Source organism: Gymnogyps californianus, chromosome 5 (genome assembly GCF_018139145.2).
Source record: "Gymnogyps californianus isolate 813 chromosome 5, ASM1813914v2, whole genome shotgun sequence".
Taxonomy (NCBI): domain Eukaryota; kingdom Metazoa; phylum Chordata; class Aves; order Accipitriformes; family Cathartidae; genus Gymnogyps; species Gymnogyps californianus.
The window spans coordinates 59,070,738-59,086,611 of NC_059475.1; the positions used below are offsets into that span (position 1 = coordinate 59,070,738).

At 36.1% G+C, this 15,874-nt stretch overlaps 1 protein-coding gene across 4 annotated transcripts in view; it reads left to right on the forward strand.

The window, feature by feature from the left end:
* Nucleotides 1–15,874, forward strand: part of PPP2R5C (protein phosphatase 2 regulatory subunit B'gamma) — an 84,966-nt gene that overhangs the window by 52,080 nt on the left and 17,012 nt on the right. For all 4 annotated transcript variants that reach the window (XM_050897743.1, XM_050897746.1, XM_050897744.1 and 1 more), the window contains 5 exons: nt 8,219–8,329; nt 8,954–9,046; nt 9,144–9,274; nt 11,816–11,875; nt 14,741–14,849. In XM_050897743.1, the coding sequence (XP_050753700.1) occupies nt 8,219–8,329; nt 8,954–9,046; nt 9,144–9,274; nt 11,816–11,875; nt 14,741–14,849 (504 nt within the window). The remainder of the gene's footprint in view (nt 1–8,218; nt 8,330–8,953; nt 9,047–9,143; nt 9,275–11,815; nt 11,876–14,740; nt 14,850–15,874) is intronic.

Below are 15,874 nucleotides of genomic sequence, written 5' to 3' on the forward strand. Positions count from 1 at the left end.
TAAGTCCTATTGCCAGTGTTGATTCCTCTTCTTTGTAAGATAGAAACTAGACATATATGTGAAGCAGAAGTAAATTATCATTTACGTTGGTAAAAATGAAATCTTGTATTTTAAGGGGGGGGGGAGGGTTGGTTTCATGCCCCCCCCAATCTTTTTTGGAATAGGTGTTCATAAAAATAGGGAGGAGAATTAAATACATCTAGCTGTTAAAAAAACATGTAGATTGCAAAACTGAAAATTTGAAAAAAAATTTAGAAGATTAGAATTAAGATCACCTGTGGAAGCTTGACACTTAATCTTATGTAATCCCCTTCAGTACCAGCAATTGATGTTATTCTGTATTCAGAGGTGAGAATGAGAGTCAGACTTTATTTAGTACACAGGATGGCAGATGAACGTTCTGCTGGAAAAAGCTGTGTGAACCATTCAGACCTGCGTTGTTTCTCCCTTCTCACTATCCAAATCCTAGCCAGCTAGACCTAGTTTATTTTTCTGTCGTGCTTAAGTCCGCTCCAGAGGAGGAGGCCGTGAAACTACAGGAGAGTCTTTCAGCTCTCGTTGTGGTGACTAGACACCAGTTGCCTAGAGTAGCAGTTGCGTTGAGGTCTGTAGCTGTTGTCGGCAATACACTGAGAACAGAAAGCATCTTTTGAAATTCCTGACTACTAAGCCTACAAGAAACTCTTGACCATGTGTGACATGATGGTTTTTCCCAAGACTTTATAGCTTGGGGTGAATTTTCAGGGAGATGAGAAAACAGTGCATCTTTAACATAAACGTGAGCTTAGTCAAATTTTGAGGTCCTCCTACAAATCAGAGACTTTGAAGCTTCTTCAAAGACTCTAAGGATTTATAGTATGAAAGATGTTGCTTATTCTGAAGATTGCTTGTTATCTAAATCAGCTGTGTTTACTGATACAGAAGTTATTTTCATGAGAACTTCTGAGTATATGAGGATTACGTATAACTCTAGATGTCAAACATACACAAAGCTTTGAGGATGGTTAATGAGGAGATGTGGGATCATGGCTTTTCCCATGTCTTGATAGCTTGCTTATAGCTCTGTTTTTTGCTAATAGATTGCTTGTTTTGGAATAGTTGACAGTGATGAAAGGGGAGTTATGAAGGAGAATAAGCTTGCTGAGGCTTCATTTAGGTAAAATGGAGTTCATGATGAGTTCTTGAATATCCATGTCAGACATTAGTGTTTGCTCTGTGTAAGAAGTCTTAACTGCCCATATTTTCTTAACTTTTGCCTTATGTGCCTGCATTATCTTCCTTCATCAAACGGTTATGGCCAGAATACATTTCGCTGAGGAGAATATATACTTTCTTCGCTTTCGGATGCAACTAATGGTAATAAAGTCTGCACTTTGGTCAGTTTAATAAATCTTGGTGCAGAATTTGGCTGCTATCTTAATTGCCAGTGTTTTGCTGGGAGCACAGGACATCTGTTTGACAATTCTTTCAGTGAATTTAAAATGCTTTTTAAGTGCAAGGTTCTAAAGGGTGCAGGGTTTCCTTGCATGGGACTTACACAGCACTGCAACAGACACTGTCAGTGAAGACACCTGGACTAGTATTCTGAGGTTAAATTCAGATAGCAATTTTTTTAGGCTGCTTTTATGGAACAATTTTATTTTGGTCATCTGTTCTGAAACAACTGTATTCCTCCTGCACTAGTATTATCAGCTTCTTTCTTTCAGGCATGTATGTGTAGATTGAGGTGTACTTTTGCTAAGTTCTAGCAGTAGATTTGGGTTGATTTTTGTGGATTTTAAGGAAAAATAAATCTAATTTCTTTGTGTACTTTAAGACTCTTCCAAGAGACATTGATAAGTTGTGTGCTGCTACTGCCACTGAATTATATTAATAAGGAATGGTGTTTTCAGTAAAATTATGAGTGATGAAGAAATACATGGATTTGAGAGTGGTTCTTGGTTTGGAAAGTTTGTGGAGTTGGTAGTTGGCATAGGAATTAGGACTTTACTGTGCCATTCTGTTAATCTTCACAATTTGGAGATTACTCATTTATGTATGAGTATATATAGATATACATGCATATGTATGTATGTGTGTCTAATTTTTGTTTGGTTTTGTTAACATATTATTTAGGCCAAACACTTAGGGCAATGAATTTCACAAGTTACCTGTTTAATAATAATATATTTCATTTTCAGTAGCTTCAAATCTTCTTTCTTTCTGACAAGAGAAGCATCTATCTTACCTGGTTCTTCTTTATTCTTTATAATTCTAGTGCTTGTGTCATGTCCATCCACCCCACTCTGACCCTTCTTTTTTTGCTTCAAGTGTCCTAGGCTAATTTATAGTAAGGTCTTGTCTCTAAGCTATATATTCATCTAGTGACTTCGTTCAATTATTTAATGTTAAGCATAAGTCTCCTTTTCAGAAGATGTGAGAGAAATTAATTTCTAAAATGGATTTAGTGTTATTCTCCAGAGTGGATGCAAGATTTTCTTCCCTTTCTTCCTCAAAGAGCCAGCTGACATGTCCTTCAAATTCTTCTTACATTTCTAAGCAAAGGTGCGATGGGAAAGGAAATGCTTTTATTAAACGTTTGTATAACAAGTTTCATTTCTCAGGTATAATATAGTAAGGTTGGATTGATCAGCCTCAGAGCAGGAACTTACCTCTTCTCAAAACTATAAGACATGTAGTCAAATGTCTGAATAAATCTTGTAAATGTAAGTGATAAATTTAGAGTTTTTGATCAAAAGCATCTGTTACAGATTCTTATTTAGAAAAGAATATATGCTTTTTTTTTTTAGCTTGGCTTTTGAAGAAAACAGGGCTTTATAAGAATGTTCTGTTGTGCACTAGTTTGTCAGAAGCACAGACACTTAGGATATTAGTTTTGTAGAACTTTGAGAATTGCTAGCTATGTAGAATACAGACCCAAATTAATGCAGCTTTCCACCTCAGGGAAGGATGGGCAATACCTGGATTGTATCTGTTTTAAGACAGACTATGAAAGTGAATATCAATACGAATATTCACTTGCCCAGCTAGCCAGCCAGAGGGTATTGAGGAGAGCTGAGAGGAGGCTAGGGCAGTACTGGATGTGGACGTCCAGGGTAGTAGTGTTCTGAGAAAGAAGTAGATCAAAAGCATGTATAAAGATGGCTTACTTATTTCTGTAGCTCCCAGAATAATATCCTTAGTAGTGATGATGAAGTACTTGTGGATGGTAAATTAACATTTTTGTGGAGCACAAAGGTTAATACTGCTTTTTTAAATTGATAATCTATAGGAACAGATCCAATTTTATTCAGCAACTGAAGCAGTTTTCACTGCAACTTTTCATGCATTACAAAAATTAAATTACATATTCAGTTATACCTATGGGAGCTTGATTTTTTTTGTTTGTTTTGGGGGTTTTGCAGGTGTGGTGTTCTGTTTTGTTTTTTTTTACTCTGATCTTTGGTCTAGAATAAGAGATGTTACTGTACTACTTGTGGCTCTAGCTATTAGGATGGCTTTATTCACATAAATATAGAAGGTGCAGACTTTCAGATTATATAGCTTGTCATTCAGAGCTGTTCATGTCAGGCTTCACTCAGGCTGTTCAGCAGAAGGGAGGAGAAAAATGTGTAATGTTATCTCTGATGCTTACTTGCTTGAAAATATTCTCCAGTGTTACACAAAATGGGCCACCAGAAAAACATGGTGCATAATTACCATTAAATGGAGGTTGTTTGCTTTTCCTTTTTTGTTCTCCCATCCTCCTAAGTTATGTCCTTTGGAGTCAAGTATTGTCAGTGCTGACAGCACAGAGAGAGTTTTGGCACACTAGCCCAGTTTTCATAAAGACTCAAATTTCATAAATTTGGAGGGGCTTGTGGGGTTTTGTTGCGGGGGGGAAGGGGAGAGCTGGGGAGGGGATGTGTTTAAGTTATGCTATGTTTTCTTAGTACTTCTGTGGGAAATTGGCCTGAGAGGAAATAAGGCTTTGCAGCTTGTGTCTTGTCTGTTTGGTCAAAAGACTGAGAAGTTAGGAAAAAGATCAACCGCTTGACAGAAGGGTAAAGGTCTCACTGATATTAATTCATTGTAAATTTTCCTAAATTTCAATGGCTTAATAGATAAGAGAGTTTCAGGTTTGCCTTCACTGAGAGATGCTGCACCTTGATTTGAGCAGTTGTGTTCTGTTGGTCAAAGATATAAAACACAAAACAGATCAAATCAGGCTTCATTGGTTCCATTGCTCATGGAACAAATTATTCTGTTTTTGGATTTTAACTCTTTCCATTTGATATTCTCAAAAATAAAAAAATACAAAACATTGTACCTAACACCTTACATGACCTGGCTTTTTTCTTTATAGTGAGAGCCTGAGACTTTCTCATCTAGAAAAGGCTGATTATTCTTCCATTTGCTTAACAACCTTAGCAAGTTTTAAATTTCAAGTGTAGTCTTCCTGGGTTTGTTTTCTTGAAAGACCATTGATTATTGTAAACTTTCACAGTATTTCTTTAAACAAAGGTTGGAGGTTGTTAGTTGCTTGATGTCCATGCTTTTAAAAAGGGGATCTGTCATGGTTTAACCCCAGCCAGCAACTAAGCACCACACAGCTGCTTGCTCACTCACCCCAGGTGGGATGGGGGAGAGAATCAAAAAAAAGGTGAAACTCGTGGGTTGAGGTAAAGACAGTTTAAGTAAAGCAAAAGCCATGCATGCAAGCAAAGCAAAACAAGGAATTCATTTACTGCTTCCCATCGGCAGGCAGGTGTTCAGCCATCTCCAGGAAAGCAGGGCTGTATCATGCAACACAGTAACTTGGGAAGACAAAATGTAACTCTGAACCATAACAAAACTATAACTCTGAACATCCCCCCCTTCCTTCTTCTTCCCCCAGCTTTATATGCAGAGCATGACATCATATGGTATGGAATAGCCCTTTGGTCAGTTGGGGTCAGCTGTTCTGGCTGTGTCCCCTCCCAGCTTCTTGTGCACCCCCAGGCTACTTGCTGGTGGGGTGGGTGAGAAGCAGAAAAGGCCTTGACTCTGTGTAAGCACTGCTCAGCAATAACAAAAACATCCCTCTATTATCAACACTGTTCCCAGAACAAATCCAAAACATAGCCCCATACTAGCTACTATGAAGAAAATTAATGCCACCCCAGCCAAAACCAGCACAGGAACATAAAGATATTTTAGCTTTACTTTTAATTCTCTGAAGTAGTAATTACTCTGATATGCCAGTCTCGGTCTGTCTCAGACCTACATCTCAGTTGCTGAAATGAAGGAATATTCTGAAGAAAAACAGAGCATCAGGATGACTTTTCCTTCATGGGAATATGATGTAAATCTTGCAGATATAGCTGATGCAGTTTGATACTGCCTCCCACTGTCTGCTCTGCCATCTGTCAAATGTGAGATGACAGGACAGCACATACATATGCTCCTTAACCCTGCCAGTTAATAGGTAATTCACAGCATTATTTTAAACTGTGAATGGAGGTGTTAATGAGAAGAAGTCAGAATGTGAAGAGAGAAACATGGCATTCTGTTGCTTTTCTCAGAATTCCACCAAAGATGGGTGGAATGCATTCCTCTGCAAAGTAGCATCTTTAAACTGAGACAGCTTAATCTTTCAGAGCTTTTGAGTAATCTTCAAATGATCAGCAAGAAAGCTTTGATGCTATTAAAAAAAAAAAAAGATAAAAAGAAAAAAAACACAAACCAAGCAACCAACCAAACCAAACCTCGGTAAAACCTGAGAAAAGAATAAAAATGTGTGGATGAAACGTGGTTATTATCTGCGATGGAACTTGAACATAATAAAGACTGAAATTGTGGCATAGAGAATAGATTTTAAATGTGATATTGGAGTAGACCTTGCATTCTGAATAGCTACATTATAAGTAAACTCAAACTTGTAGAGTTTAGGGCTTTTTCGTTAAATTGAGCTCTATTATACACTTGTTGAAAGCGTAGGAACCTTTCAGCTGATGAAATAAAATGTTCTTTTGCATCCTCAAATAAGACATTCAGTTCAGTGCAAGTTCCAATGGAGTAATCTTTGTTTTTTTCCTAGCTGGTCCTGGAGATGCCCTGTACTGGCATGTTTGCTGAGCCAAGTATTGGTTTTCTTGAAAAGGCTCTGTAAATGTTTCTGCTGCTCCTGGTGATGTAGCCTTTTGCAAAGAATTTTCTTTTTCTTGGCAAATCAGCTTCTCTGCCCTGTTGTCTCTTACTTTGCCGGACTTAGGAAATGTATTCTCAGATTTTTCCCCTAAATACTTGCAAAAAGACACCTCCAATCTGTTACAGCAATCGAATATCAATAACAATGTATAGGTTAACTCTTACCAGTATTTGTGGTATATACTTAGGATGAAGTATATGTATGCCTTATGCTGAAGCTCCATGCAGCCAGCTGCAGCTGATTTGATAAATCAGTTTTGTGCAGGATGTAGTTCTCCATTCAGCATAGCCACCATTCTCAATGTGAGCAAATGTTTACCAAAATTTACTTTAAAATATCTTAGTATTTGTATAAAGCACAAAATGATCTGTGTATTTGAAAGCAGGATTTACTTTAGTGTTGTAAGAAGGAATAGACTTGAAAAGAATTTCTTTATGGAACCTACTATACTCAATTGTTATGAAGGGTTAGGACAGTACACCGCTGTGTTTTTATTTTGGCAGTCTTCTCATTATTTCTGCAGTGTGTTCAAACTGTTGAGAGACTGAGGCATTTGTCTCAAAGGATCATTCTGAAGTAGTGGAGGTGGTTTGGGACCATATATTAATTTGAATTGATGGTGTTGGGTTTTTTTTGTTCTGTACAAAATTAAGTTTAGACTGCTTGGTACTGGTTTGATAATGAGTAAGCAACAAAGTAGCACAAGAAAGTCTCTATTGCGTGCGCTTATGCGGCTAAATAGATTACGTTTTTCTACTCGTTCAGCAATTTGGTTGTCTCCTACCAACGTCTGCCCTACCTAATACTCTGAATTACAAGTGAAATTGAGGAATTAGTCTCTTTTCGGTACTGACAGCCATAGCTGTCATGCATATACAGATAAAGGCTTTCTCAGGTTTTCTTACTGGCACGCGCAGAAACCTGTTCCCTCCAACTTGCTCAGTAAAATTTTAATCATTAACTCCTCAAGGTGTGAGAACAACCATTTGAATCACTAGCTAGTTGTTCCTTTCTTTTCCACAAAGAAGCCAGCTGGTTTTGCTAGCTGTCATTACAGGCAGAGAATTTAGGATACTGTATAAATTGATATAAATGTGACTATTTCTGATTATATAGTTGTTGAGGTTTTTTTTTAATTCAAGCTACATACATTTAGTGATGAGGTGGTTTTGTCTAGAACAGGACCTTTTTGAAAAGTTTTCTGTCCATATGACAGAGTGGGTTTTTTGTCTTTAGGGACTTTGAAACTCTCCTCATGTTAAAGGGGTTTGTGAAGAGTACTACTTTGGTTCATACATAGTATGAATGTGTGTCTAGACAAGCACTTGGAAACACAAAAATAATTTATCTGTGTATATATCAACAACTTGAAAAGCAATTCATCTTTGTAGTCTGCTCCACTTCCATGAGGATGCTAGATGGTTTTCATGGGTTTGAGAATTCAGATGAAGTGAAAGATTAAAGGATTAGAATTTCAACCCCCCCTCCCCACCCCTCAGTACCCCTGTGATGTCAGGTAGATGGACATGGTTTAAGAGAAATACCACTAAGAGGAGGAGGGAGGAATTTGGTTTTGAAGTGTTACCATGTGTGTATACCCATGGTGTGAAATGAAACTGATAATATTTTAGAGAGAACAACAGTTGTGGGTAAACTTTGTTTGCATCTCTGCTTCTGACTTCCACTTTGCAGGTTGTTGCAAGGCCTTGTAAAGTGTATATAAAATGTTTGTGTAAACATTTTATATACATTTGCTTGGGCTTTTAAAGTGTGTGTGTAAAAAGATCAGAGCAATATCCTCATAAAACATGTCCTGACAGTAGGTTTGTGCTTTAAAGAGTACTGTGTGGAAAAGTGTTCTCCAAGTTAGAAATCTTTAAAGAAGAATGACTGTACCTCATAGTTTAAACTACTGGGTTATATAGCTTGTATTTTTGCAAATATTAATTAAAGTAGTTCATGTAAAGAATTCTCAGTCAAAACCATCTTTGAAGTCTTTTTTTAATCATTCATTTGTTTCAAAGTTCTTAAAGGCACATATGGTTTCAGTTTGCAGTTAATATGTTTCGAACATTACCACCATCTTCTAATCCAACGGGAGCAGAATTTGATCCAGAGGAAGATGAACCAACCTTAGAAGCTGCATGGCCTCATCTACAGGTATTTAATGAAGACTAGGATGTCATAGTCTAACAGAATTTTGACATGAAAGTCATTGTTTGTTGACTCAGAATTGTTTAAGTTATATGTTTATCTCAAGTCAATTACATTTCTCTGCAATATTTAAAATATATTTCTTGAATTTAAACTGATAATGTTTTAAAAAAGTTTCAGTTAGTATATTATAGGTTAAAGGCTTGTTGTTTCTTGTGGTACAGATGTAACTGCTGTGATTTTAAATGAGCCTCCGTTAGTCACTGTGAATGCTTTGATCTAACACTGGCAGAGCTCTAGCTTTCAGAGGTACCGTGACAAACAGAGGAGAACAGAGAATTTTCAAAACACATACTTCTGGGCATGATGAATATTAGATTACTGTATGTCATTTGAGTAAAATCTAGTGATGGAGCTCAGCAGAATTTCAATGCAGTTTAAAGAACATTAAGTTCTTGTACTTTGTCAGGAGAGCAAGAGCAAAGCTTTTACTGTGTGGTATATACATAAATAGAAATAAAAACATAGTGCAGTTCTGAGCAACTAATTAGTAATTTTGGTAATGTGTTGCTTACAAAATGGTTCCTTGTTTAAAAGACTAATACTATTTTTTGTTGGTTTTTTTTTCAGCTTGTTTATGAATTTTTCTTAAGGTTTTTAGAATCTCCAGATTTTCAACCTAATATAGCTAAGAAATATATTGATCAGAAGTTTGTATTACAGGTGAGGTAAAAAAAGAATTTTTAACTTCAAGCTCTAAATTATTTTTACAATGCATTAGATTCAGGTAAAGTGCATCTCTTCTTTTCCCTCTTTGCAGCTTTTAGAGCTCTTTGACAGTGAAGATCCTCGTGAAAGAGATTTTCTTAAAACAACTCTTCACAGAATATATGGGAAATTCTTAGGCCTAAGGGCTTACATCCGGAAACAAATTAATAATATATTTTATAGGTATGTCAGTATCTTTTGTATTATGGTGCATGTGATCAGGTATACAACTAAAAATACTCCAAGACACCGCTAGCAATTTTTTTAATTCTTAGTAAGTTTATACCCAATATTGCTACATCTAACAATAATTAATACCGATCTGGGAGATTTAAATTAGGGTAGTCTTGCACACAGCATAAATTTGGCAGCTGAAATTTGAGTTAGTATGTGATTCCGTGGGTGGTTTGGTGTCTTTATCTGTGAGGCTGGTTTTTTCATATTGGGTAGCAGTATTTGTATTACAGTAGTGCCTTAATAAAATGTAGTTCTTCATAGTGCGGAAGTTGGGCTCAAATCAAATGCTTGAGAGATCTGGAATTTGCTTGAAGGAACATATTTACTGCCTTTTCTTTCCTCAGAACTGAGATGTACCATTTAGGGCTTGTGAAATATTTTTTTAATTGCCATAGAATGAACTGTAGTAGTATCCCTGAAACAAAAAAAAAAAAAAAAAAAAAAAGATGAAAAATTAATCCACTGTATTACCAAAGGTCTTTAGAAGTGTGTTTTTACTGCCATTATGTCAAGTGTGAATGCAAGTTTATGGTGCCTTTTTTTTAGTCTTTTAGTTTTGGTATGCTTCTCTTTTCTACAGATAATTATGTTGTGTATGAGTTTTACACTCCTTCCATCATGCTTCCCTTTTTCTCTACCACTGTTGTTTTCATCTCAAAATGAATGTATGATGCTACCCCTTTAAGAAAATAGTAAAAAGCTGCCGCATACTCAGTGCCGTCTCATGAATGGCACCCAGCAGTACCAGCTGTAGAGGGACCTTATCTTCCTTGTCTATGGTAACAAGTAAGCCTTTAGAGGAGATACAGAGGGACTACTTTAAAATAATTAGTAAGCCTTCACTGTCTTGCAGACAGCTGCTCTTGACTGGATGTGTCAAGAGCCAGTATGTCCTAAGGAAAAAGTACAGGTGTGTCTTTCAAACAAAGATGTAAATTCCACACCCCCCCCCACCCCCACCCCCCTGATTTTATTAAATTAATTCCAAAATGCATAATTTTGTAAACTGTCTGAACCAGATGGTACAACAGCATCACAGGGTATTATAATGCACTTCTGAACAGTGTTTTTATTTGCCGCCACTTGCACTTTCAGGGATAATGGAAGCAAAGTCTTCAAACACAGATAGTTCTGGTGCAAGGCTTTTGAAAGACTAAGAAACATTCTGGTCATTAGATCAACTTTGTAATAGTTTGTATAAAAATGTTTTCAATCTGAAATGTATATGGGATAATACATAATTTGCAGTGTAGAGACTACCTTTCTCTACCAAGTTGTAGGGGGAAAATAAATTAAACAGAAAACCTCACTTAGTTGTATAATATTTAGGAGCTAGAAGTTTAAAAGTTTTGCATCAAAATATAAAGTAGTGTTCCTGGATATGAGCACCAGGGAGGAAAGTTGTTTCAACTTCTGTCTTGAATTAGTGGATTGTGCATGATAAGCTCTTAAAGTATGTGTAGATTTTTCAAAATATTTCCTTTTCTTATGCTTTTTCCTGCAAGTCATCAGTTTGTTACTCTGCTTACCTAAGAAATATGTGGTCTTTATTTGTCTTTTAGTCACTGACCAGAATTGCATGAATTCTGTCCCAATAGTGCATTAATCTTATTTTTTTCTAATGTAATTTTTTTTTTTTTAATTATTAAACCTTTATGTTCCTGTTAATTCAGTGGAAAGCTTTTCGTATCATTTTCTTTAGTTTTGCTTGGAACTGTTGTCCTGAATTATATGGAAAGGGTCTTTAAGGAGGAAAAACAATCACATCAGATATTCTGGATTAAAAGTAGCTGTTAATATGTCAGTCTATGACAAATTTTCAAATAAAAAAATATTTTCTAATGAGTGGAATTATTTTCTCATAAGTGTAAATTTTTATAACTATTTGCAAAATACCTGAAGTTATGCATAGAACTTTGTCAATAAATTTACACTCAAGCGATTGGGAAGAAGGGTGGAAAGGTGATTGCCTAGTAAACTACAGTGCTCTATCAAAAGAAAATTCAGGAAAATTTGACTTCCTCTGTTTATTACAGTGTCTTTTGTATGCACAGAAGTCTGTAATCCCAAAGAGCTTTTTAGATCCATAAGTAGTAACTGTTTGAACACCTTGTGCTTGCATGCACTACAGTCAATTGAGTCATGGCATTTGATTATGCCAGATGCTCTTGTGTTATTTTAATATTTAAAGTGTCATTTGCTGTGTTCAGTGTTGCATTATTAAAATGGCATAGAATATGAGTATTGGAAAAAGCTCAAGTGCATGCTGCTTTGTTAAATGCAGAAGAAAAAAGCAAGTGTGAAGGTTGAAAGCAGCTTGATGTTCTATTGATTTATGTTTCTTTTCCACTATGTATTTCTGTTTTCTTTTTACTGAGTGACTAAAACCTGGGAGGTCAAGGCTACCTATAATGTTAGGTGGGGATCTTGGTGTTAGATTTGTATCTCTCTTCAGCAGTAACTGAGTAAAACTTTTCATTTATTTAGGTTTATTTATGAAACAGAACATCACAATGGCATAGCGGAATTACTGGAAATACTGGGAAGGTAAGTTGTAGGTTTTGTTTAGTTAAACTCGCTTAGTCTTCAGAGTAGACTTTAAAAATCAAGTCGGGGATTGCAGGTTGCTTTGAGACGAGATGAAAATAGCTTCATATCCTGTGTCAAAGCTGTAACGAAGAGGGTAAGTTTTGTGTAAGATTGCAGAAACACAGCAAAAACTTGAACCTTGTGGCAACATTTTGGGATGTGACAATTTTTTAAATCTTATTTTTTAAGTCTTATTTTCTAGCTTAGGATCCTTGTAATTAGTATTAGTTGTAAAGCAACTACAAATAACATGTAATGAGTTGAAATTTATTAAAAAATTCTTCTAACCACTAAATGCATAGCGGGTAAACAAAGGAAGCAAAGGTTATGAAACTTCAGAAACCTTCTTTTCTTAATTCCATTATTTTGTAAACTTCAGTGATGCATCTGAAAGCCATTGAAACTAAAATTTTACAACTTAAAGCTGATAGCCTCGACAAAGCTAGTGTGTTTTATCAACTGATTTCTCTAATCCATGTGCAAGCTTTTGGTTTTTTGTACATTAATACACTTTAAAAGCTTAGTTACATTTACTTTATGGTGTTTCCCTATCTTTGCACATTAAAAAATAACAGGTCAACGAGAGCAGATTGCTCAGGGTTCTGTCTGGTCAGGCTTTGGATATCTCCGAGGATGGAGACCCCATGATCTCCCTAGGCAACGGGTTCCCATATTTGACCATGCTCACAATAAAAAGGTTTTTTTTCTTACGTTTGAATGAAATTTCTTGTGTTTCAATTTGTGCCCATTGCCTCTTGCCCTTTCACTGGGCACCACTGAGAAGAGTCTGACTCTGTCTTCTTCACACCATCCTTTCAGGTATTTGTACACATGGGTGAGATCCCCCTAAGCCTTCTCTTCTCCAGGCTGAACAGCTTTGTGTCAGCCTTTCTTTGTATGTCAGATGCTCCAGCCCCTTCATTATCTTCATGGCACTTTACTGGACTCCCTCCAGTATGTCCACATCCTTCTTGCCCTGGGGAGCCCAGAACTGGACCCAGCGCTCCAGATGTGTCTCACCAGGGCTGAGCAGAGATGAAGGATCACCCCTCTCAACCTGCTGACAATGCTGTTCCTAATGCAGCCCAGAATGCTGTTGAAATTGGAAAGATGTTTTAAAATTTTCTAGGTCTACATGTCTGCCCAGAACAGTTATTTAATTTTCAATGAAATGTTCAGTGATTAAAGGAGTTACATATCCATCGCTACTTCAACATACTATAATCAGCTTATACTCATCAAGATATACTGAAGACTGTGTAAAGTTTAAATACTAGAATGTGGAGCTAAATCTTCAAAACTGTTACTTAAGTCACCAGCTTTTTCATTCTTGGTTTTGTTAGTGTAGCTTTAAGTGTTACAAATTTAAAAGTAGTTGGTTTTTTTTTTTCCCCCTTAGGCTTTCAAATCAAAATTTCTAGTACCTAAATGAGGTTTCCAAGCTGTAACTGTTCTGTATTGGTTATTCTTCCAGTCCATTAAGGAGTTTCACACAGCATGTTGTTGACATAGAGCTTCTTATGAGTAACAGTTTTTAGTTGGGTTCCTGGGTTTTGACTTGTCAGAAGTAGAGAAGAATCGAATTTCATGCTTAAGTACTGGATTTCATTCTTTTCCTTTGCTAAGTGCTATATAATACTGGACAAATGAACACTTCCAGTAGGAACTACTAATGTGGTTATGTTTTTTTTCCGACAATTATCTCCTGACAGGATTGCAGAATTTCTTCACACTCAATTGAGGCCAAACTTGCCCTATAATTCTGCTCTTCTTTGTGGTTAACAACCCCTAAAACATCTTGGAGAAACTTTTTTTTTTTTTAAATGAAGTTAATGTATATTTGTCAAGTATGTGGAAGTTATGGCAAGAACACCATAGAAATGTTAATGTAGAAACGGGGTTTTGATATTATGCACCAAGAGACTTCAGGAGGAATAACCTCGTATCCTCACAATAGTTGTGCAGTCATTACTAGTGAAAATTATTTCAAGCATGCACAGCAAGGGTGAGCAAGTGTTATTTAGTAAGCTTTAATTCTGGGACATCATCTGATTTTTTTAATGTGGTTTTTTTTTTAAGATAAGTTTGGCAAGTTCCTTTTGCCTGGGTGCCTTCTGTCCTTGTTAGTGAAGAGAAAAGCATTAGAATGAATAAAATAGGATTTAAAATAGTAAATGGGAAATAGGATTCTGGATGTTTTAACTGGTGTTAATGCTAGCAAAGTGAGTGAACACAAAACACTGTTGTAGTACTGTGTTTTCAGGTAAAAGTGCCATTAACCCAGTATTGAGCCACATCTGCACTCACCTGTAACTGGGATGCCGTGTTGAGATGCTGTTTGGTTATATGCTAGGGTCTTGCAGAAATAGTAATATTTTAGTAGAAGTCATGTTTTGACTTGTCTGCTGTTCTGGATTGATCTCTTCTACATCCAGTCTCTGGTTCATTCTTTAATTCTGTGAAAAAGCTGGGAGAAATATGTATTCAAAGCTTTGATGATAGTGAATAGTTAATAGTGAAAATTGGAATCTGAAGTGTAAGTACAGTCATATGTTGCTTGAAAAAGAATTTGGGACCTGTGAAAGACTTGGGTGAGGGATGAGCAGAGGTTGATTTGACTATTAATTTTTGATCTTTAGAGAACTGGATCAAAAATTAAATAGTCTCTGGTGCATGCTTAATTTGTAAATTTTTCTGTTGCATCATGTTCTCCAGGAGATCACAAAAAAATGCACTGAAAACAAGGATTTTGATATATCCTGTACAGTAGTGCACACGTTGTATAATTACTGATTTTTATTCTAAAATTTCTTTCCCTGGCAGCATAATTAATGGATTTGCCTTACCATTAAAAGAAGAGCACAAAATATTCCTATTGAAGGTTTTGTTACCATTGCACAAAGTGAAATCACTCAGTGTCTACCATCCACAGGTAAGTTTTTTTTCGGTGCTTTTCATACTGGTGTTAAACTAAGTTTGCCTGGAGAGGTCGGGGGGACTCCAGTCATTCTGATGGGGATTCTGTTCTAAGCTCCAGCACTTCCCTGCTAACTGGCCTTGGGGAAGTTATTTAATATATGTACCTATAATGCTTCACTTGTTGAGGGAAAAAAAAATTTAAAAAACCCCATATATGTGTGTATATAAATAAATACTTTTTTTAAAAGCACTGTAGTGTTTATAGATTAAATGCATATAGTTGGTTAATGTGAGAGTTCTTGGTATGTATCCACACAGAATTTTTTGTTTATCTTGTTCTTGTCTGTAATGTTTAGATATACAAAAGTTGCAGAAAAGTATGGTTTTAAGGAACTACATGGAGAATTTCAGCTGAATTCAGTTTCTTACAACTGTTGATGTTTTGAAAGGAATTGAGCATTTACTAGGACGTCATTATTTAATTCAGTAGATCTTTTTAGAAGTACACAGAAAAAAAGGGGACATCTGAGTTGTATCATGCTCTTAAACCAGCTGTATCTTTTTTGTGCTGAGTTTAGTTCCATTCAGAATTCCTAGAGGAGTGGAAAATCATACAATCAATGCTAGAGAAAACACAGTATTATTGTGATATGCTGAAATTTTCTCCGTGAGAAGTTGTTACACAGCTTTGTTTTTTTAATTTGAAAGTTCAACATTTTCTATGTAAGTTCAAGTACTCCCAAGTTTTAAGTACCATTTCTTCAAATAAAATTACTAACAACTTGTATTTTTAAGAACATTATTTGTATGATTACAATTCTCTAGCAATTAGAGATGCTTGTAAGCATTTGCTTTGGATCTTGCCTACTGGGGTTCACATCAGTTCCTGTTGAAGTAGTAGGCTAGAATGGCTCCCATTTCAAAAGATTTTTTTTTTTTCCCCCTAATGCTATGAACATAACCTGTTGGAGTGTGGCCAATCAGACCTTTCTTATTATCTCAAGTAGTGCAGACATATATGATTGCCACCTTTTCTTC